Below are 14,410 nucleotides of genomic sequence, written 5' to 3'. Positions count from 1 at the left end.
GTCCGGGCGGGTGTGGCAGGGTCAGGTGGTTGGTGTTATACCAAAACTACGAAGGCGGGCTCGGGGCCGTAGACGGGCAGGCGTTCGATGCCAGGGGTGGCCCCGCCAGTAGAGCCGTCCAAGCCGCCGCCGTTGTGCTTGCTGTTCTGGAAGCAGCTGTGGATGGTGTTGGGGGCTACCATTGGCGCATCTTGTCCACCAATCTGAACAGAACCTCAGCGACGATCGTCACGCTTGCTCCTTGCTAGGAATGCAAGACAATCTCAGCCCATCATTCTAGTTGAGCCTCGTGATATGCTATGGATGGAGGGATGGAGGGATGCGGAACCGGCCTAGTAGCCCAATGCGGGAACGCAGCAGTCATGGAAAGGAACCGCCGCTTGAAGCTTCAATGGAGACCACTGTGCCAAATGACATGTTCAGGCAGCATTAAACTTCAGCGAGGATCGATGCAGTTGCTGGTTCGCCTTGTTTAGTCAGGGCTTCCTAGCTGTCGCTGCCGTTCCTACAAAGATGACCAAGGCACCGATACCAAAATTGTCGCAAGAGAAGAAACGCAGATGCCACTGAGAGCGGCAGCAACTGATGATGCTCGGAACAGACAAGACGGTTGTTGGTACAATCGGTTCAGGGGCTACCGTGCTCATGGTTGGTTGATTGACGACACTGGCCACGTGCTCCCGGCCCAGAATTGCTAACTTCTATGAGCCCATAGGGCCCCTGCATCTTGGCTCCGGAATGCTAAGGTCGTGATCTCAACCAGCCGTACGATGCTCAAGTAGACTGTGGAGCAGTGGTTCGCCAAGATGCGCCGCTTTGTAACGCGGAAGCAAGAAGAACAGGCACTGCGGTAGATACCAAGCAACTTCGGATGCTCGGAGACCGGAACAAGTGATCTGGAACCATCACCGACAGGATCTCGTGGCTTCAGTAGATGGCTTGACTACTCCCATTGATATTCCTGCCACACCGTCGTCATGCTGGTGGAGAAATCTACTCGAGTCGCTAGTTCTGCAACTCCGCTACCAAACCCATTTGAACAAAGAGAACCGGTCTACTGTGGCATTTTGATGCGGGTCGGCCAAGCTCTGCTCCAACAGTGCTCCGTTGAAAGAGTCTTGGGCGCTGTAGATGTGCCAGGTTTGGTCCAGGTGCAGCTGTGTAATGAAGGGTCGAGGTGACGACCGGCTGAGCAAGATGACAGACACACTGTGGCATTGCCGTGATGTAAAGGCTGGTTTGGCTGGCAGCAGTCAGCCTCCGCATCCAGGGTTCGACCTCGCCGTACGTCGCCGGGCCCGGCCCCTCGCCGCCGTAAGCAAGCCCCGACCGTGCCTGGGGTAGTGGCAAAGTCGTCGTTGCCGAAGCATGTCCCGGATACGGAGGGAGAGGCAGTGGACAGCTGTACCCCGGCTTCTTACACTCCGGCCTTTTCCATTGAAAGAGTGGATTCTGCCAACCGATGTGGATATGGGAATACACCACAGTATTCACATGTCAGGCACTGTTGAAACGGCGAGATTCGTTGGGAGCAAACCACACTCAGGTTGGTCCGGGTTTGCCATCCAGGCACGCGGAGTCTAGTCGACGAGGCTTCTACGCCTTCTCCTCTTTGACGCCTTCTTGCTCCACTCGGATGTCTCCTCCTTCTTGCCGTGCTTCCGCCTCCTTGCTGCTGGAATTCCGCATGTTCCCCTGAAGCACGATGGAATTATTCCTTTCCAGCAACCCATGTATGAGTCGCCGGCGGTACTCCACGATGGATGCCTGGAGCGAGGCATTATATTGCCCTGTAAGAGCGGGAGCAATGGCGAATAGAAATTGGGAGGCAGCCAGCCCCTGGGTTCCCCAGCCCCCGAGCAAGGTGGCCTGGACGTCGACACTGAAGCTGGTCTGGGCGTCGATGCCGCGAACAGATTCCGGGCCGACGGCCGCGGGGCACGCCTGCACGCGTCGGCTCGCAGCCAGTCCCGACGATGGTCGTTCATTGGGGCGGGGTCTTACCGTCAGCCGGGAGCTGCTGCCTCGTTACTGGTGTTGGTATCACATTACCAGACCAGGTTCGAGCGATAGCGTCCGCGTATTCCTGAAGGAGAAGCCGGCCACGGATACCAAGGACACCCCCGCCGGTCAGGCCCGCGCTCTAAGGTATAGACATCTCCCGTTTACTGACGAGGCTCACCGCGAACGCGAGACTCCGACCTGCGTCTCCACCATGATGTCGCTTTCAGTGATAGTGTCGAGGCCCGCCAGGGATAACGTCGAAATTTTCCACCCGCGAGCACTTCTCCATGAAACCCTTCAGGCTGCGCCAAGAACTTTGAAAAGGCGAGTCGCGAGGAAAGGCACCAACGAGTTTCACTTGCAGAGGCATCGGGGGAAGCTTGGGGAACGTGACAGAGCTGAGGCTGTGGTGCTGGACAAGTTCCGCAACGTCTTGGCTCAGCGTTGCGACATGCCTCGAACTGGCTCTGCAACGTGTCGATCCCGGGCTGAGAGGATTCTACACCAACGAGCCGCGGCTGCATGTGCCCGACATCATGGCGCTCTTCCTCAAAAACAAGAACAAGGCGGACGCCAACCCCACGGTGACGTACGGCGAGCAGATGATGTTCCACGGCTCCCGCCTCACCCGCATCGACGAGTCTCCCATCCCACCTGAAGCCGGCTCTGGAACCACAAGTGCGTCCCCTGCAGCCTTCTAGGAGCGTTGGCTGGGCCCCATGAACCCTGGCCGCGGACTTCCCGTTGAGAGGCCTTCACAGCACGCCCGAGAACTACTCTTCTCGCCTCTATTCTCTTCCTGTCACAGTTTCCCATTCCTGCTCTCCGCGCTGCTCTCCAGGTTGGGGGCGGGGGCGAGGGCGGGGACCGGAACCAGAACCGGGATCGGGACCCGGACCGGGACAGGCGGGGTTGGAACGGGGGGTCAGGTGGTCATGGGAGCGAGAGACTTGCGGCAAGTAATGTATCCTTGGATGTCAGAACCAGCCTACGAAGCAGGATAGTGGCGCGCCGTGCTGGGTTCGACATTGGTGACATGCTCTCCGAGCTGCATCAGGTGCTTGTGTTGCCCATGCCTCTGTCTGTCGTGACTATGTTCAACCCCATCAAGAGCAAGGAGTGGGTGTTGTTCGTCTACAACAGGGGGTGGGGCTCTGCTAGGTCGAAGCCAGAAGCAGTGCAATGCTCAACATCATCCTCCCTATGAAACCAATGCCCCCAATGGGAATTCCCAAATGCCCTTGCGTGCATCGCATCTCGGCCACCCAGCCGGATTCAGCGACTCTCGCTCGACGGAAGCCACGATGGATGCCTATGTTCAGAGCCCCAGCTCTTGGCCCACGATGTGCCCCTGCTCCCCTGCTCTCCTTGCTTCTGCTGCTGCTGTCGCAGCTGCCTCGTCTTGACCTACATGTTCAAGACCACCGAGTTGAGCTTGGTATAGACGTAGCCGCTGTGAGAGAGGACGCCAACTCCAAGCCGCGGCTCCTCGACTCCGGTCGAGCGCTTGCGAGACTTGTATCCGCGGGGACTCCCCCGAGTATCAGGAATACGGCAAAGATCAAGTCCAGAAGCTGGCGGCATCATTGGTACCAGAACGTGGCGTCATATCCCATTGTAGATGGCAACGCAGTCGGTAAAGGGGGAGACGATGCTGTCTAGAATTCGAACCAGCGGTCCATGGTGCTGTGTCTAGAAGCGAGTGGCCAGGCTATCTCGCAATGAACCATCTTGTATAGGAGTTTGGATCAACGTATCCCAAGTGAAAGGTGAGGTCAACCCAGGGAGACGGCAAGCAAGCTAGCTTCTCTTATCCGAGGGTCTGGTCAGCAATACGGAGACGCGCTCGGTATCACTCGCCCATACCATGGATTGGTGGTGCACAGTTCGGCCGGAAAGCAGGTGATGCGGATCGTACGCCGGCTGGTCGTCGTGGACACATCGGGTGGCCCTTCCGCGACCGCCGTTGTCATTTCTTGCACAATCGTCACCCGATATGGTTACACAGAGGAGCGTCTCGAGACGGTCTCAGTTGCGTTCCCCGCAGCCATATCTCCCCCTGACTGTTTGTCACGGTCAGCCAGCGCCAAGAAAAGATTCGGGCGAGATGAGGAACACTTGTCCAATCATGTGTCTAGGGCCTTGGATCTCTGCTGGGCGCTCCCGTCCACTGTCCTGTCGTTTGTGTTACCGGCTTTCGAAAGCACTTGGCTTCCGTGATCTCCGTTGCTCTGCCCATCGCCATGACAATAGCATTGGAAAGTTCCAGGCAGAGCGAGGGCTGTCTCCCAAAAAGCTTCTACGTTCGCTCGGCCATGTCAACCATGCGGTGTAGTATCGGGATCTGTGATGAAATTCGGTGTGAGTAGGGGGCCGGGAGCGAGGAGAGCCCTCACCGTGCTCATGCTTGTTGCATTTGGATGCTTGTCCACTTGTCCCTTGCCGTACCGATGTCAAGTCCAGCCCAGGAGCTTGCGCCAGCTTTAGGTTGGGAACTGTGTCAGGCATGTTGGTGTACAGAAGGGTGGGCTGGGGCAGACTTGTGAAAACACTGGCGGCTTCGAGAGCTGGTGGTGGAACGAGAAGGGCAGCCCGGGCATGCTTCTGTAAATGAAGCCAGTGTAGATCCGTACAGCAGCTACAGCTCCTACAGTCACACACCAGGGTGGGATCGGGCATCCAGAACGGCTGCTGAAACAGAGAAGCATGTGACACGGCTTGATATCATTGTCCACGGTCCTATCTACATACTGAAAAGCCACCAAGCATCCAAGCATCCAAGCATCCAAGCATCCAAGCATCCAAGCATCCAAGCATCCAAGCATCCAAGCATCCAAGCATCCAAGCATCCAAGCATCCAAGCATCCAAGCATCCAAGCATCCAAGCATCCAAGCATCCAAGCATCCAAGCATCCAAGCATCCAAGCATCCAAGCATCCAAGCATCCAAGCATCCAAGCATCCAAGCATCCAAGCATCCAAGCAATCAGGCAACCCTGAAGCAAGCACCCATCACCACTCATCACCATCCAAATCCCATGCGGGTCCTCCCATTCCACCCAGAGCATGCAAGTCCGCAACCCTTCCGGCCATCACGGGACCGCGTCGGTGTGTCCGAGTAGGTCGCCCAAGGTGTTGCCAGCCAAGTTGAAAGGAAAGGCAACATGTTGCGGAGGGCAAGCAGCTTCTCGGGCCACCGGCCATGCAGCGCAAGAGTCCCAAGAGCAAGGCCAGAGCAAGGCCAGAGGGTCACCCTAGGGGACGCGAGATGGCGGCGGCAACGGTAACGGTACAGAGGGTCGGCATCCGGGGTCGAGGTGCGAGGTGCGAGGGCGAGGGTGATGTACAAAGCAAGATGCTTCTCGGGATGAACTCGGCTTCCTGAGTTGGACGAATAGCAAACGGCTCTGTGATCAACGGTGCAGAGAAGAGAGCCGGAGGTTAGAGATGGCGAAGATTAGAGCGTGCGACAAGAAAGGTGTGTGACACGAAGGATGTGTGACAGGAAGGATGGCTGGACAGGGCAAGTGATGCAGTAAGCAGTGATGCAAATGGTGCAATGGTGCAATGGTGCAATGGTGCAATGGTGCAATGGTGCAATGGTGCAATGGTGCAATGGTGCAATGGGGTCTGACGACAGTGCAAAGTTTGATGATAGTGCAAAGGCTGTCTGACGATGGTGCAAAGGTCGTTCGCTGCCTGCTGTACTCGCGCATCAGTGTCTCTGCGGGGATCATGAAGTGCGCGAGACGTCGGGCCAGAGGCGGACAGCCGGACATGCGGGACGTGCGGGACAAGGTTCGTGGTGGAGAGGACAAGGGAGAGGAGAGTGCCGACCGACACTTCCAGACGACGAGACGACCAAGCCGGTGCAGAGACCTGGCAGTGGTGGCCGCCGGCATGGAGACGGGCTTCGTGTCGAGGAGTTGGCCGTGCCGAAAATCAGTTGGAGTGTTGGGCAGTGTGGAGCGAGGGAGCGCTGAGCCAGCAGGTCGGCTCGGAGTGTTGGCCACGGGGGATCTGTGCCAGCAGAAGTCAGCTTGAATCAGGGTAAGCAGCAGGGAAATGAGTCAACCAACCAGACCAGATCCGAAGCAGAGTGTTGAGCGCTGGATCGAGAGTGCTCAGCCAGCAGTTGGCCAGCCAGGCTGCTCGACTGATTGACATCAGGAAGCCGGAGGCGGTGGGCCTGCTCGGACTTGACACCAGATCAGACGCCAGAGCAGACAACGAGGGTTGGGGATTGGGAGAGCGGATCACCAGGAATACCAGGAAGCAGGGAGACGCTCAGCGAGAAGAGAAGTGTGGATTGAAGCTAGCTGAAGACTGTGCAATGCTATGGAATGATATGAAATGGGGAGGCTGGAGGTCTGGAGTCCTGGAGCACCAAGGTTAGTGATGGCCAATGAAGTGGAATGGGAATGCCGGAGTCGGAGTCGGGGACCTGGAGTCGGAGTGCTGGGACGCTGGGACGCTGGGACGCTGGGACGCTGGGACGCTGGAGTTGGCAACCTGGAGTCGAGATGCTGAAGTCTCGGGATGCCGGAGCCTCGGTGGACTGTTCGAAACCTGTAGCACCAAGGTGAGCCATGGCCGCTTGAAAGTGTTGGCACACAGGTGCCAATGGGAATGGGGATGGGCGGGTTGCGACCGGACGCCCGGGTCAGACGGTCGCAACCCAAGATACTTGCCTTGACCTTGCGGTCGATGGTCTCGAGGACCACCATCATATTGAAATGAGAAAAGAGAAAAGAGAAAGGGAACGGGAAAGGCAAAGAGAATTGAAGATGCGATAGCGTTACTCATGCGGATTGTCTGGGCTTCGAACAAGCCAACATGCGAGCGAGCGAGCCAACATACGGAAAGCAATAAAGCAAGCAAACGCGAAATCAAGGAAAAAGCAAGACTCGAAATCAAGAAAGCAATGAAGCAAGCAAACGCGAAATCAAGGAAAAAGCAAGACTCGAAATCAAGAAAGCAATGAAGCAACGCAGAAAGCAATGAAGCAACACAGAAAGCAGAAAACAACGCAGAAAGCAACGCAGACCAGACGCAACGTGTCAGGGCACCAAGCCGAAGCATTGGGCGGGCGACAACGCGCGGAGGAGCATCGTGGAAAGCAATGAAGCAACACAGAAAGCAGAAAACAACGCAGAAAGCAGAAAGCAATACAGAAAGCAGAAAGCAATGCAGAAAGCAATGAAGCAACGCAGAAAGCAACGCAGACCAGACGCAACGTGTCAGGGCACCAAGCCGAAGCATTGGGCAGGCGACAACGCGCGGAGGAGCATCGTGGAAAGCAAAACATAACGATGGTGTTGGAGGATGGAGGAGAGAGAAGATCAGAGCTGGCGTCTGGAAGACTTGGAGTGTTCTAGCTCGACCCCGCGCCCTCGACCCCGCGCTCGCGTTGGGCCTGGTCTGGGGTGCCAGACCCACGTGGGCCTGCCATGCCATTCGGGTTCCTGCGCAAGCTCCAGGCTAGCTGGCCTGCTCGCGTGCCATCCGGGTGCCCAAACCCAGGCGTGCGTGCCTGCTCGAATCAGTTGGCTTGCCATCCGGGTGCGCAAGCTCTGGTGGGCGCCAGCTCGACTCGATTGTGCTTGCAGCGCGGGTCAACGGTTGGACTTGGCAGGAATCGAAATGGATTCCGAAATTCGCCCAAGTCCAACGTTTGCGCTGCAGATGCGACTCACCCAACCTTGGCAATCTTAGCAAAATGTAGATGAGCTCAACTCGGTTGAACCAATTGCATGTGGATGTTCATTCACTTGAGGTTCGGTATGCATGCATTGCTGTATGCATCTATTCTTGGTGCATCTACTCGTGGTGCATCATATCGAAGTGCATCGCTGTGCAGCTGTGCATTGTACTGCGCCGTGGCTTTGCACGTCATATGCGCAGCTGGCCTTTGGCCATCGAAATCAATTGGAATGCACCAAGTCCGATTGCCGTGCAGTGTGCAGCGTCAATTCAATTGCTGCGCACGACGGCCGCTGCGCCGAGTGGTGGGCCGTGCAAGTGGCGTGTGGCGTGTGGCGGCGCTGTGTGGTGCACCAGGACCAGCGCTCGGTTGGATTTGGAATTTTGAAATCATCCAAGTCCAACTGCTGACTGCAAGCTGGCTGGCGCGCACCACCCACCAATGCCCACCCATCTCTCACGAGATTTCGCATATGTAATGATGAGTTTTGAATAGCTCTCGCATTGAAAGGGTTTCGACTGGGTGCTCTGTACCGAACGCTGGCAAAAGGGGTGGGTGGTGGACTTACACCGTGACATCTGTGGCTGCACTGGTTTCCAGATACGTGACACATCGCTCGCTCCCTACCACTGCACATGCTGACGTTACAGGAGATGCACTTCTGCTTGGGCCATGTAACGGCAGCGAGCAGCAATGCTGGGCAGATAGCGTGCATCCAAAGCAACAGTAGATCCCGGGTCAACCAGTCTATCATACCACCGCCGAGAAGCCTGCCGCTGTTGCCGATGACAACACCTAGGGATCTGGAGAGAACCAGGCGGATCCCTGAGCCTGACCATCATGCTGGTGTCCCCTGTATCCGGCGACCGCTGGGCAGGTCCGTCCCCCAGCCCCTTGCTAGTCTGCCTGTCGTCATCGCGGTACAGTTGTGGCATTGAAAGATCCCAGACTGGCACGGCTGCGAGTACCTCAACGGTGAGCATCACGTAGTTGTGGATTTGGTTGAGCATCGTGTAGCTTCTGTTTTGGTATTTGGTTCTGGCTTGGCAAAAGGGGCTGAGATGCAGACCTCAACCTTCCGGGCCCACATCTGCCGGCTCATCTCCAGGAGTAGGTATCCTCGAATTTACTTGTAACTATATGAGACTACTGCATGCATCGCGTGGCTGGCCACTGACAGCTTCCACAGTCGCTCTGTTTCTCGGAGCAGACCTGGTGATGGTTGGACGGACAGCGAGGGTACCGAGACACCACACTTGGACTTGTGATCTCTAGACGATGGTGCACCCGCTTCGAGTCTCTTTCGATTATGGCAACGGTATACGGATGCAGATTAGCATTGCTGAACTGGGTAATATGACAGGCGATCTCCTACCATCCATCCCTTGGCTTAACATGGGTGGTTGGTAAAGGGGTACCGCGGTTGTCGTCAGTAAATCCACCTCTGTGCGGCAAGCTCCTGCGAGAAGAAAGCGGCCAAGCGTACTCGGGCACAAACAGGTCACCAGAGCATCATTACGGTAATTAGTACTCGTGTAATCCTTCCTGTGGCCGCTTGCGAGAAGCCGGTTTCTTGAGCCGGTTGCGAATCGGTCGATCAAGACACTGAAAGCCGCCCCTTCCCGACTTCGTCAGCTGGACGGGCATAAGGCAAAGAAGCAACTCGGTTCTGAATGAACCTGACGGCATTCCCAACAGAGTTGCCGTCGTGGATTTGACGTTGGAATACCCAGAGCGCCAAAGTATCCAAGTTTCATGTTGGACTTGCATACTGTTGGCCTTGACTGGACATGTCTCAGCAACCAGCACCATAGCCCATGATTTGCAAATCTATGCAGAGATTGGTATACGGAACCCAAAGAATCATTCAGTGTCAACGGTAAAGGGGTGCATGCTGTGTTCGTGCAGGTGATGACCGCCGGAAACGACAACACTGGGCGCTGGATCGGCACTACTTGTGCAACACACGCTTGGCTCGTCGAACAAGCCTTGTAATGACCCATGAGCAACTCTGCATCGAGTCGAACTGCTGAATCCCAGGTTGGCAACGTTGGTGATTGGGCGAAGGAGAAGTTCGTCTTCTCGAGTTTTAGTAGGTTCCAAGGTTTGTCTCACGATGTACCACAGCGTGTCATCAACCCCAGGTCACCCTTCTATCCGTCTACGCGTAGCCTCGGTTCGGATCTGCCATCTAGTGCCCCCTTTTGCGTAGGCGTCAGCTCGCTGCTCGCTGCTCGTGCTCGACCTTTCACACAGACAAGTGTCCCAACTACTCGAGTGCCTCTTGGTCCTGCCGGTTTAGACTTGGCGTGTGCCTAGACGGCCCCTTGCCGTGGCGCTGGGAGATCTAAACGAAAGGGGCTATATCAACAGTTCACAGCTACGCCTCGACTGGCGGATCAGTAGGAGCGCGTAGGCTGGCTGTTCTTTGGGGTGAGAAGGACTGGTGCTTTGGGCCCGAACACTATGCTGCCCGTTGTCATGGGGCTGATCGCCACCCGGTTTCCGGGCCTCTGGTTGTTACATCCCGATGTCCGACTTTTAGAATGGCATCCTTGGTATGTTGGTGACATGAGGATAGTTGGAACGGCCGAGTCTTTGACCGGGACTTTTGAGTTTCGAACTGAGCAACTTATTCCTCAGTGGACAAGCGCCCCGGCAAAGACGCTGACAGGCGGAAGCAGCACTTGCACTATCAGTGCGGAGTACACAGCCGCCCCATCAGTAAGAATGTCATGTCCTATAACTGGCGCTATGGAGAGCAAGGGTATCAAGCCACCGCGGAGCCACCACGCCACGGTGCTCTTGTGAAGTCCCTGGGGACTGCCAATATTCTCGAACTCCAGGTCACTCATCCTCCTTCTCACTTTTCAAGTACCTCCCATGTTAAAGAAGCGGCCGTCGCGCCGGTTGCTTGCTGTGATACGAATGATGTAAGGTTGCCGGACGGATTCCGATGCTTCCTGTCAAGCAGAATGGTAGTCTCATAGCAGAGCCCCAATTAGTTGACCTTCACCACCTACAGCTTCAGGGACATGCCGATCACATCCGCTGGCTCGTCACCCCATGGCCCCCGGCCCCGGCTTGTTGGAGCACTGGTGCAGTTTCTTGGCTGGGTGACGATCGGAGCATGCTAAGCGATACACCAATGGTGACTCAACAATATGTTCCAAGTGGGAAGATCTCCGGCGGATCTGTATTGTCATGGGTGAGAACTCCAGGGGCACTGCTCCAGACCGGCTCTGACTGACGCCCGATAGAGACTGGCTCACGGAAGAGAGTGCCGTTGACACGACGAGTTTCGCACTTATGGCAACGACGTGGCCATGTCGCCGACCCTTTGAAGATACCTTGGTGGAAGACTTTAGGGGCGCGCAAAAGGTGGCAGGTAGGGTAGACGGAGAGGATGTTGCCGCTACTTACCGCATATTGGATCCTGATGGATGCCTGCCTGTTGGCGGTTGCGCGCGTTCGCTCCTCCGCCCCCTTTCGACGTAGGCGTCGAGCAGCTAGTGGGCGGTGACGGAACGGCGTATAACACTTTCCAAACTACACGGGAAGACTGGGCCATGATTTGGGAATGGTGTCGCCGCAAAATGCAAGAGCCATGCCTGACTCTAGGAACTGCTGATGGGTCAAGACGAACCAACCCCCATGAGAATTAGCAATGTTCTCTGGGTTGCAAATCGTATTTGCGAAGCCATCCTGGTAAGCTAGACAACTTGGATATCGGTGTTGTAGGCAGGGCCTCTCTATCTCATATCCCCCCAATGCTGGTGACGCTGTCCTTCTTCGCGTGTTCTACCCCACTGGCACCTCGAGCCTACTGATGACTGAAGTCTCGCGGTCACGAGAGCCGGAATCCCCGCAGTCCGCACCAAGCAAATCCAGCTCTCCCTAGCCTGCATCACCAACCGGAGCGCAATGCTCGACACGACGCCGGGACCCATAGCTGCAGGACCGGCCGCCTCCAGGGCGACGCCAGCTCGACCACCGACCCGCGGAAGCCCGAGGCCGCCGTCTCCCGCAGGTTGACGGCCAAGACCGGCCGGCTGTTAGCCGAGCAGAAACTGATGAGCAACAGCAGCAGCCGGACCTTACCACTTAGCAGAGGCGTTTGCAGCTTCATTCTCTTTCTCGAGGATCTTTTTGGCCACTTCGGGAGCTATCGCGCACATAGCCTTAATACCGATGTCAATACCATGATGAGTTCAGGGGCCCCAAACTTCGTTACATCGCCACTCAGTGCCCTAGCTAATGCTGTACTGGTCGAATGCTGTCTGTGCTGAGCACTACGACGGACTCCATGGCTGAACTCGATGCAAGTGAGCAATCGGGACTAGCGACCGTTATATTACTAATGAACCTCGATGTTGGTATGTCACATGGCTCCCACGATGGAGGGAGATCCTCGACGAGGCCGAGGGCCCTGTGCACGTCTCCAAAAGTTTGAACAAGTCTAATCAGAGAGCGGCCAGATGCATGATGGTTCAGATCAGTGATGCAGCACATCCATTCCGGGCCTCGCTGCGGGCTTGGTGGAAGCCAGGCATATGAACAACAGAGATTGGTGCACTTGCGTTGGGGACTTCCAGCGCAGCTCCACTGGGCTGGAAGAATTCCCCAACCAAAGGCGGCCCGGCCCCATCGGTTGGTTGCACTTGGCTCGTGCGCCCCCGGCTTAGGTTGCGGGGACCCGTCCACCCAGTATTGTGTCGCCCCGTCTTCAATGCAACATCCCCAAAGCGCGGAGGACTGCAAGATATAGATCAATTAAAACAACTAGTCGGAATTTCTTATAATATAGTGTGTATAGCAAATCCGTTAGTAACCGAGAAGTATTGGTGCTCTCTATACCTGGCATCGTACTTCTGCCGACCACCGCGTTTAATTGAATAAGTAGTGCCACCTGTAATCAATTGGATCCCTATCAGCGGCCCGCCAACTTGCCAGCCGCGTTGGTTTGGATTCAGTACGAGAGGGCTGAGCGGTTCCCCGCCTGGGTTCAATTACCAACACGGGTGCTGGCGCTCTTGCAAGTCGCCACGCGTTGGAGCCGCAACAATCGGGCATAGCAGAGACAGTTGACTGAACAACATTCACCATCGCTGCAGACTAGTGCAATAAGAAATGAGATTGAAGATCTGTTGTGTGTGCAGCGCAGCTCTATTGTCATTCATTACATCCTGGACCCGATCCGACCCTCATTCGTAGCTGTTCCGCCGACTTTGGACCGCCATGATACACCGGGGTTCCTCAGAGTGTGCTTCAAGTGATACAACGTTGATGAGCGGGCCCCCGCGGATCAACTAATGTATTTCGGACGTGATGCAGACCTAGCCCGCCAGCAGAGTGGCCACATGAATAATGATGAGATGGAGTCGCTGCGTCTGTAGGGCAGTGTGATGGCTGCCAGTCAAGCTGCATCATCAACTCTAACGCTCAATCATGCCAGCTACGGCTACAGCATATTAACGTGCAGTCCGCGCCCAATGTGGATTGCCCAATGCTGCTTTCATCTCAAGACTGAGTAGCTTTCAAGAGCCGTTTTGCTTCGACCTTGCGGGATGCATCAGGAAGCTGATACCAATGCAACGACAGAGGCAGCAGAAGCTTCGTCTTGCAGGAGTGGAACGATAAGCTCCAGCGGCGACGGGGGTGATGAAGACGGAGACTTGCTAAAGACTAGCAGCCAAAGGGGTCTGATGCGGCCCCGGCTGGCAGCGAAGAGAATGAGCATAACCAACTCGAAGCAGCAGGCCTCCCACTGCGTCTTTTGGGTACACACATCCTGTGGGTCGTTCAATCGGCCGGATCCGAGGGTAGATTCAAGGAAGTGTAGACGTCTTCATCCATGGAAAGTTTTGTTGCTGGCCAAGAAACTCGGATCCCGAGCTAGAAGGTGGAGCTTAGGCGTGGCTGTCGAAGCGTTGAGCGAGCTTGAACAAATTCCTTCTCTGAACTTCGACGTCGTGATCCGGGCCTGGTGTGGCAACTCCCTCAAGTCCAAGATGCTGCTGGAAACCTCGAGGGTCGCCGGGGCGTGGCGGCTGACCTGCGCGGTGCATCCATTCAAAATCAGGATTCTGCCACGGCCGCTAGGGGTAGGGGAGGGATAGGGTCGGCGCAGCGACTGGCAGGCTTCTTTAGCCTGTCGGCGTCTCGTGAAGCTTGTTCTAGCATTCTCGTAGTGCCAACCATGTAAGGGTTCCCGTACAGCTCCTTCTTGCTGCAGATGCGCTTTGCGGCCTAGAATATCGGCAACTACTCACTTGTATAGACACAGTTGTCCCGCATCTTCTGTATTACATAGTTGCGCCTAAGCCTCGTGTCGGAATCCGAAGCAAACATTGCTACATCAGACCGGGCCTGGGCACTTTCGGCAAGCAGACGCCCGTCAGGCACATGGCTAGAGCCATTAAGAGAGAAACCGAAAGCTCAATGGCGTACGTCATAAGTGATGCTTGACTCTCTTTTTGTGGCCTTGCTATACCGCAGCCATTCTCAAACCCTTCACTTGTAAAGAGAGACGGTCGTCCCCATCTTTTGTATCGTGGAGTCACGTCTTACGAGCGAACGCCTCGTCTCCGTATCCGGACCAAACCTCGATGAAGCAGGCCAAGACCGGGTCCGTGAACACCTTACACGAGTAGACGCCCGCCGAGCACGAGACTTGAGCCGCCAGAACCATGGCTGAGATCTC

The 14,410-nt window shown here is 56.0% G+C and overlaps 4 protein-coding genes across 4 annotated transcripts; 1 reads left to right on the top strand and 3 right to left on the bottom strand.

Moving 5' to 3' along the window:
* Positions 1-1,759: 1,759 nt before the first annotated feature.
* On the top strand, positions 1,760-2,705 carry PG985_016456 (uncharacterized protein; the record flags this gene model as incomplete). Its single annotated transcript, XM_066836222.1, has 2 exons — positions 1,760-2,148; positions 2,426-2,705. The coding sequence occupies 2 exons, from the start codon at positions 1,760-1,762 to the stop codon at positions 2,703-2,705; spliced, it is 669 nt and encodes a 222-aa protein (XP_066675973.1).
* Positions 2,706-4,191: 1,486 nt separating this feature from the next.
* Positions 4,192-4,683, bottom strand: PG985_016455 (uncharacterized protein; the record flags this gene model as incomplete). The annotated part of the gene is made up of 2 exons (XM_066836221.1): positions 4,192-4,608; positions 4,666-4,683. The coding sequence occupies 2 exons, from the start codon at positions 4,681-4,683 to the stop codon at positions 4,192-4,194; spliced, it is 435 nt and encodes a 144-aa protein (XP_066675972.1).
* A 342-nt stretch (positions 4,684-5,025) lies between these two features.
* On the bottom strand, positions 5,026-6,733 carry PG985_016454 (uncharacterized protein; the record flags this gene model as incomplete). The annotated part of the gene is made up of 3 exons (XM_066836220.1): positions 6,273-6,733; positions 5,679-6,023; positions 5,026-5,410 (listed from the first exon to the last, which is right to left on the bottom strand). Exons 2-3 carry the CDS (start codon positions 5,903-5,905, stop codon positions 5,026-5,028), a joined length of 612 nt encoding a protein of 203 aa, XP_066675971.1. The 5' UTR covers positions 5,906-6,023; positions 6,273-6,733.
* A 4,881-nt stretch (positions 6,734-11,614) lies between these two features.
* On the bottom strand, positions 11,615-11,836 carry PG985_016453 (uncharacterized protein; the record flags this gene model as incomplete). Its single annotated transcript, XM_066836219.1, has 1 exon — positions 11,615-11,836. The coding sequence occupies one exon, from the start codon at positions 11,834-11,836 to the stop codon at positions 11,615-11,617; it is 222 nt and encodes a 73-aa protein (XP_066675970.1).
* Positions 11,837-14,410: the final 2,574 nt, after the last annotated feature.

This window comes from Apiospora marii, assembly GCF_038362585.1.
Source record: "Apiospora marii strain CBS 49790 chromosome Unknown utg000015l_segment0_segment0, whole genome shotgun sequence".
In the NCBI taxonomy this organism is placed as follows: domain Eukaryota; kingdom Fungi; phylum Ascomycota; class Sordariomycetes; order Amphisphaeriales; family Apiosporaceae; genus Apiospora; species Apiospora marii.
This window is presented reverse-complemented; position numbering and strand designations above follow the sequence as displayed.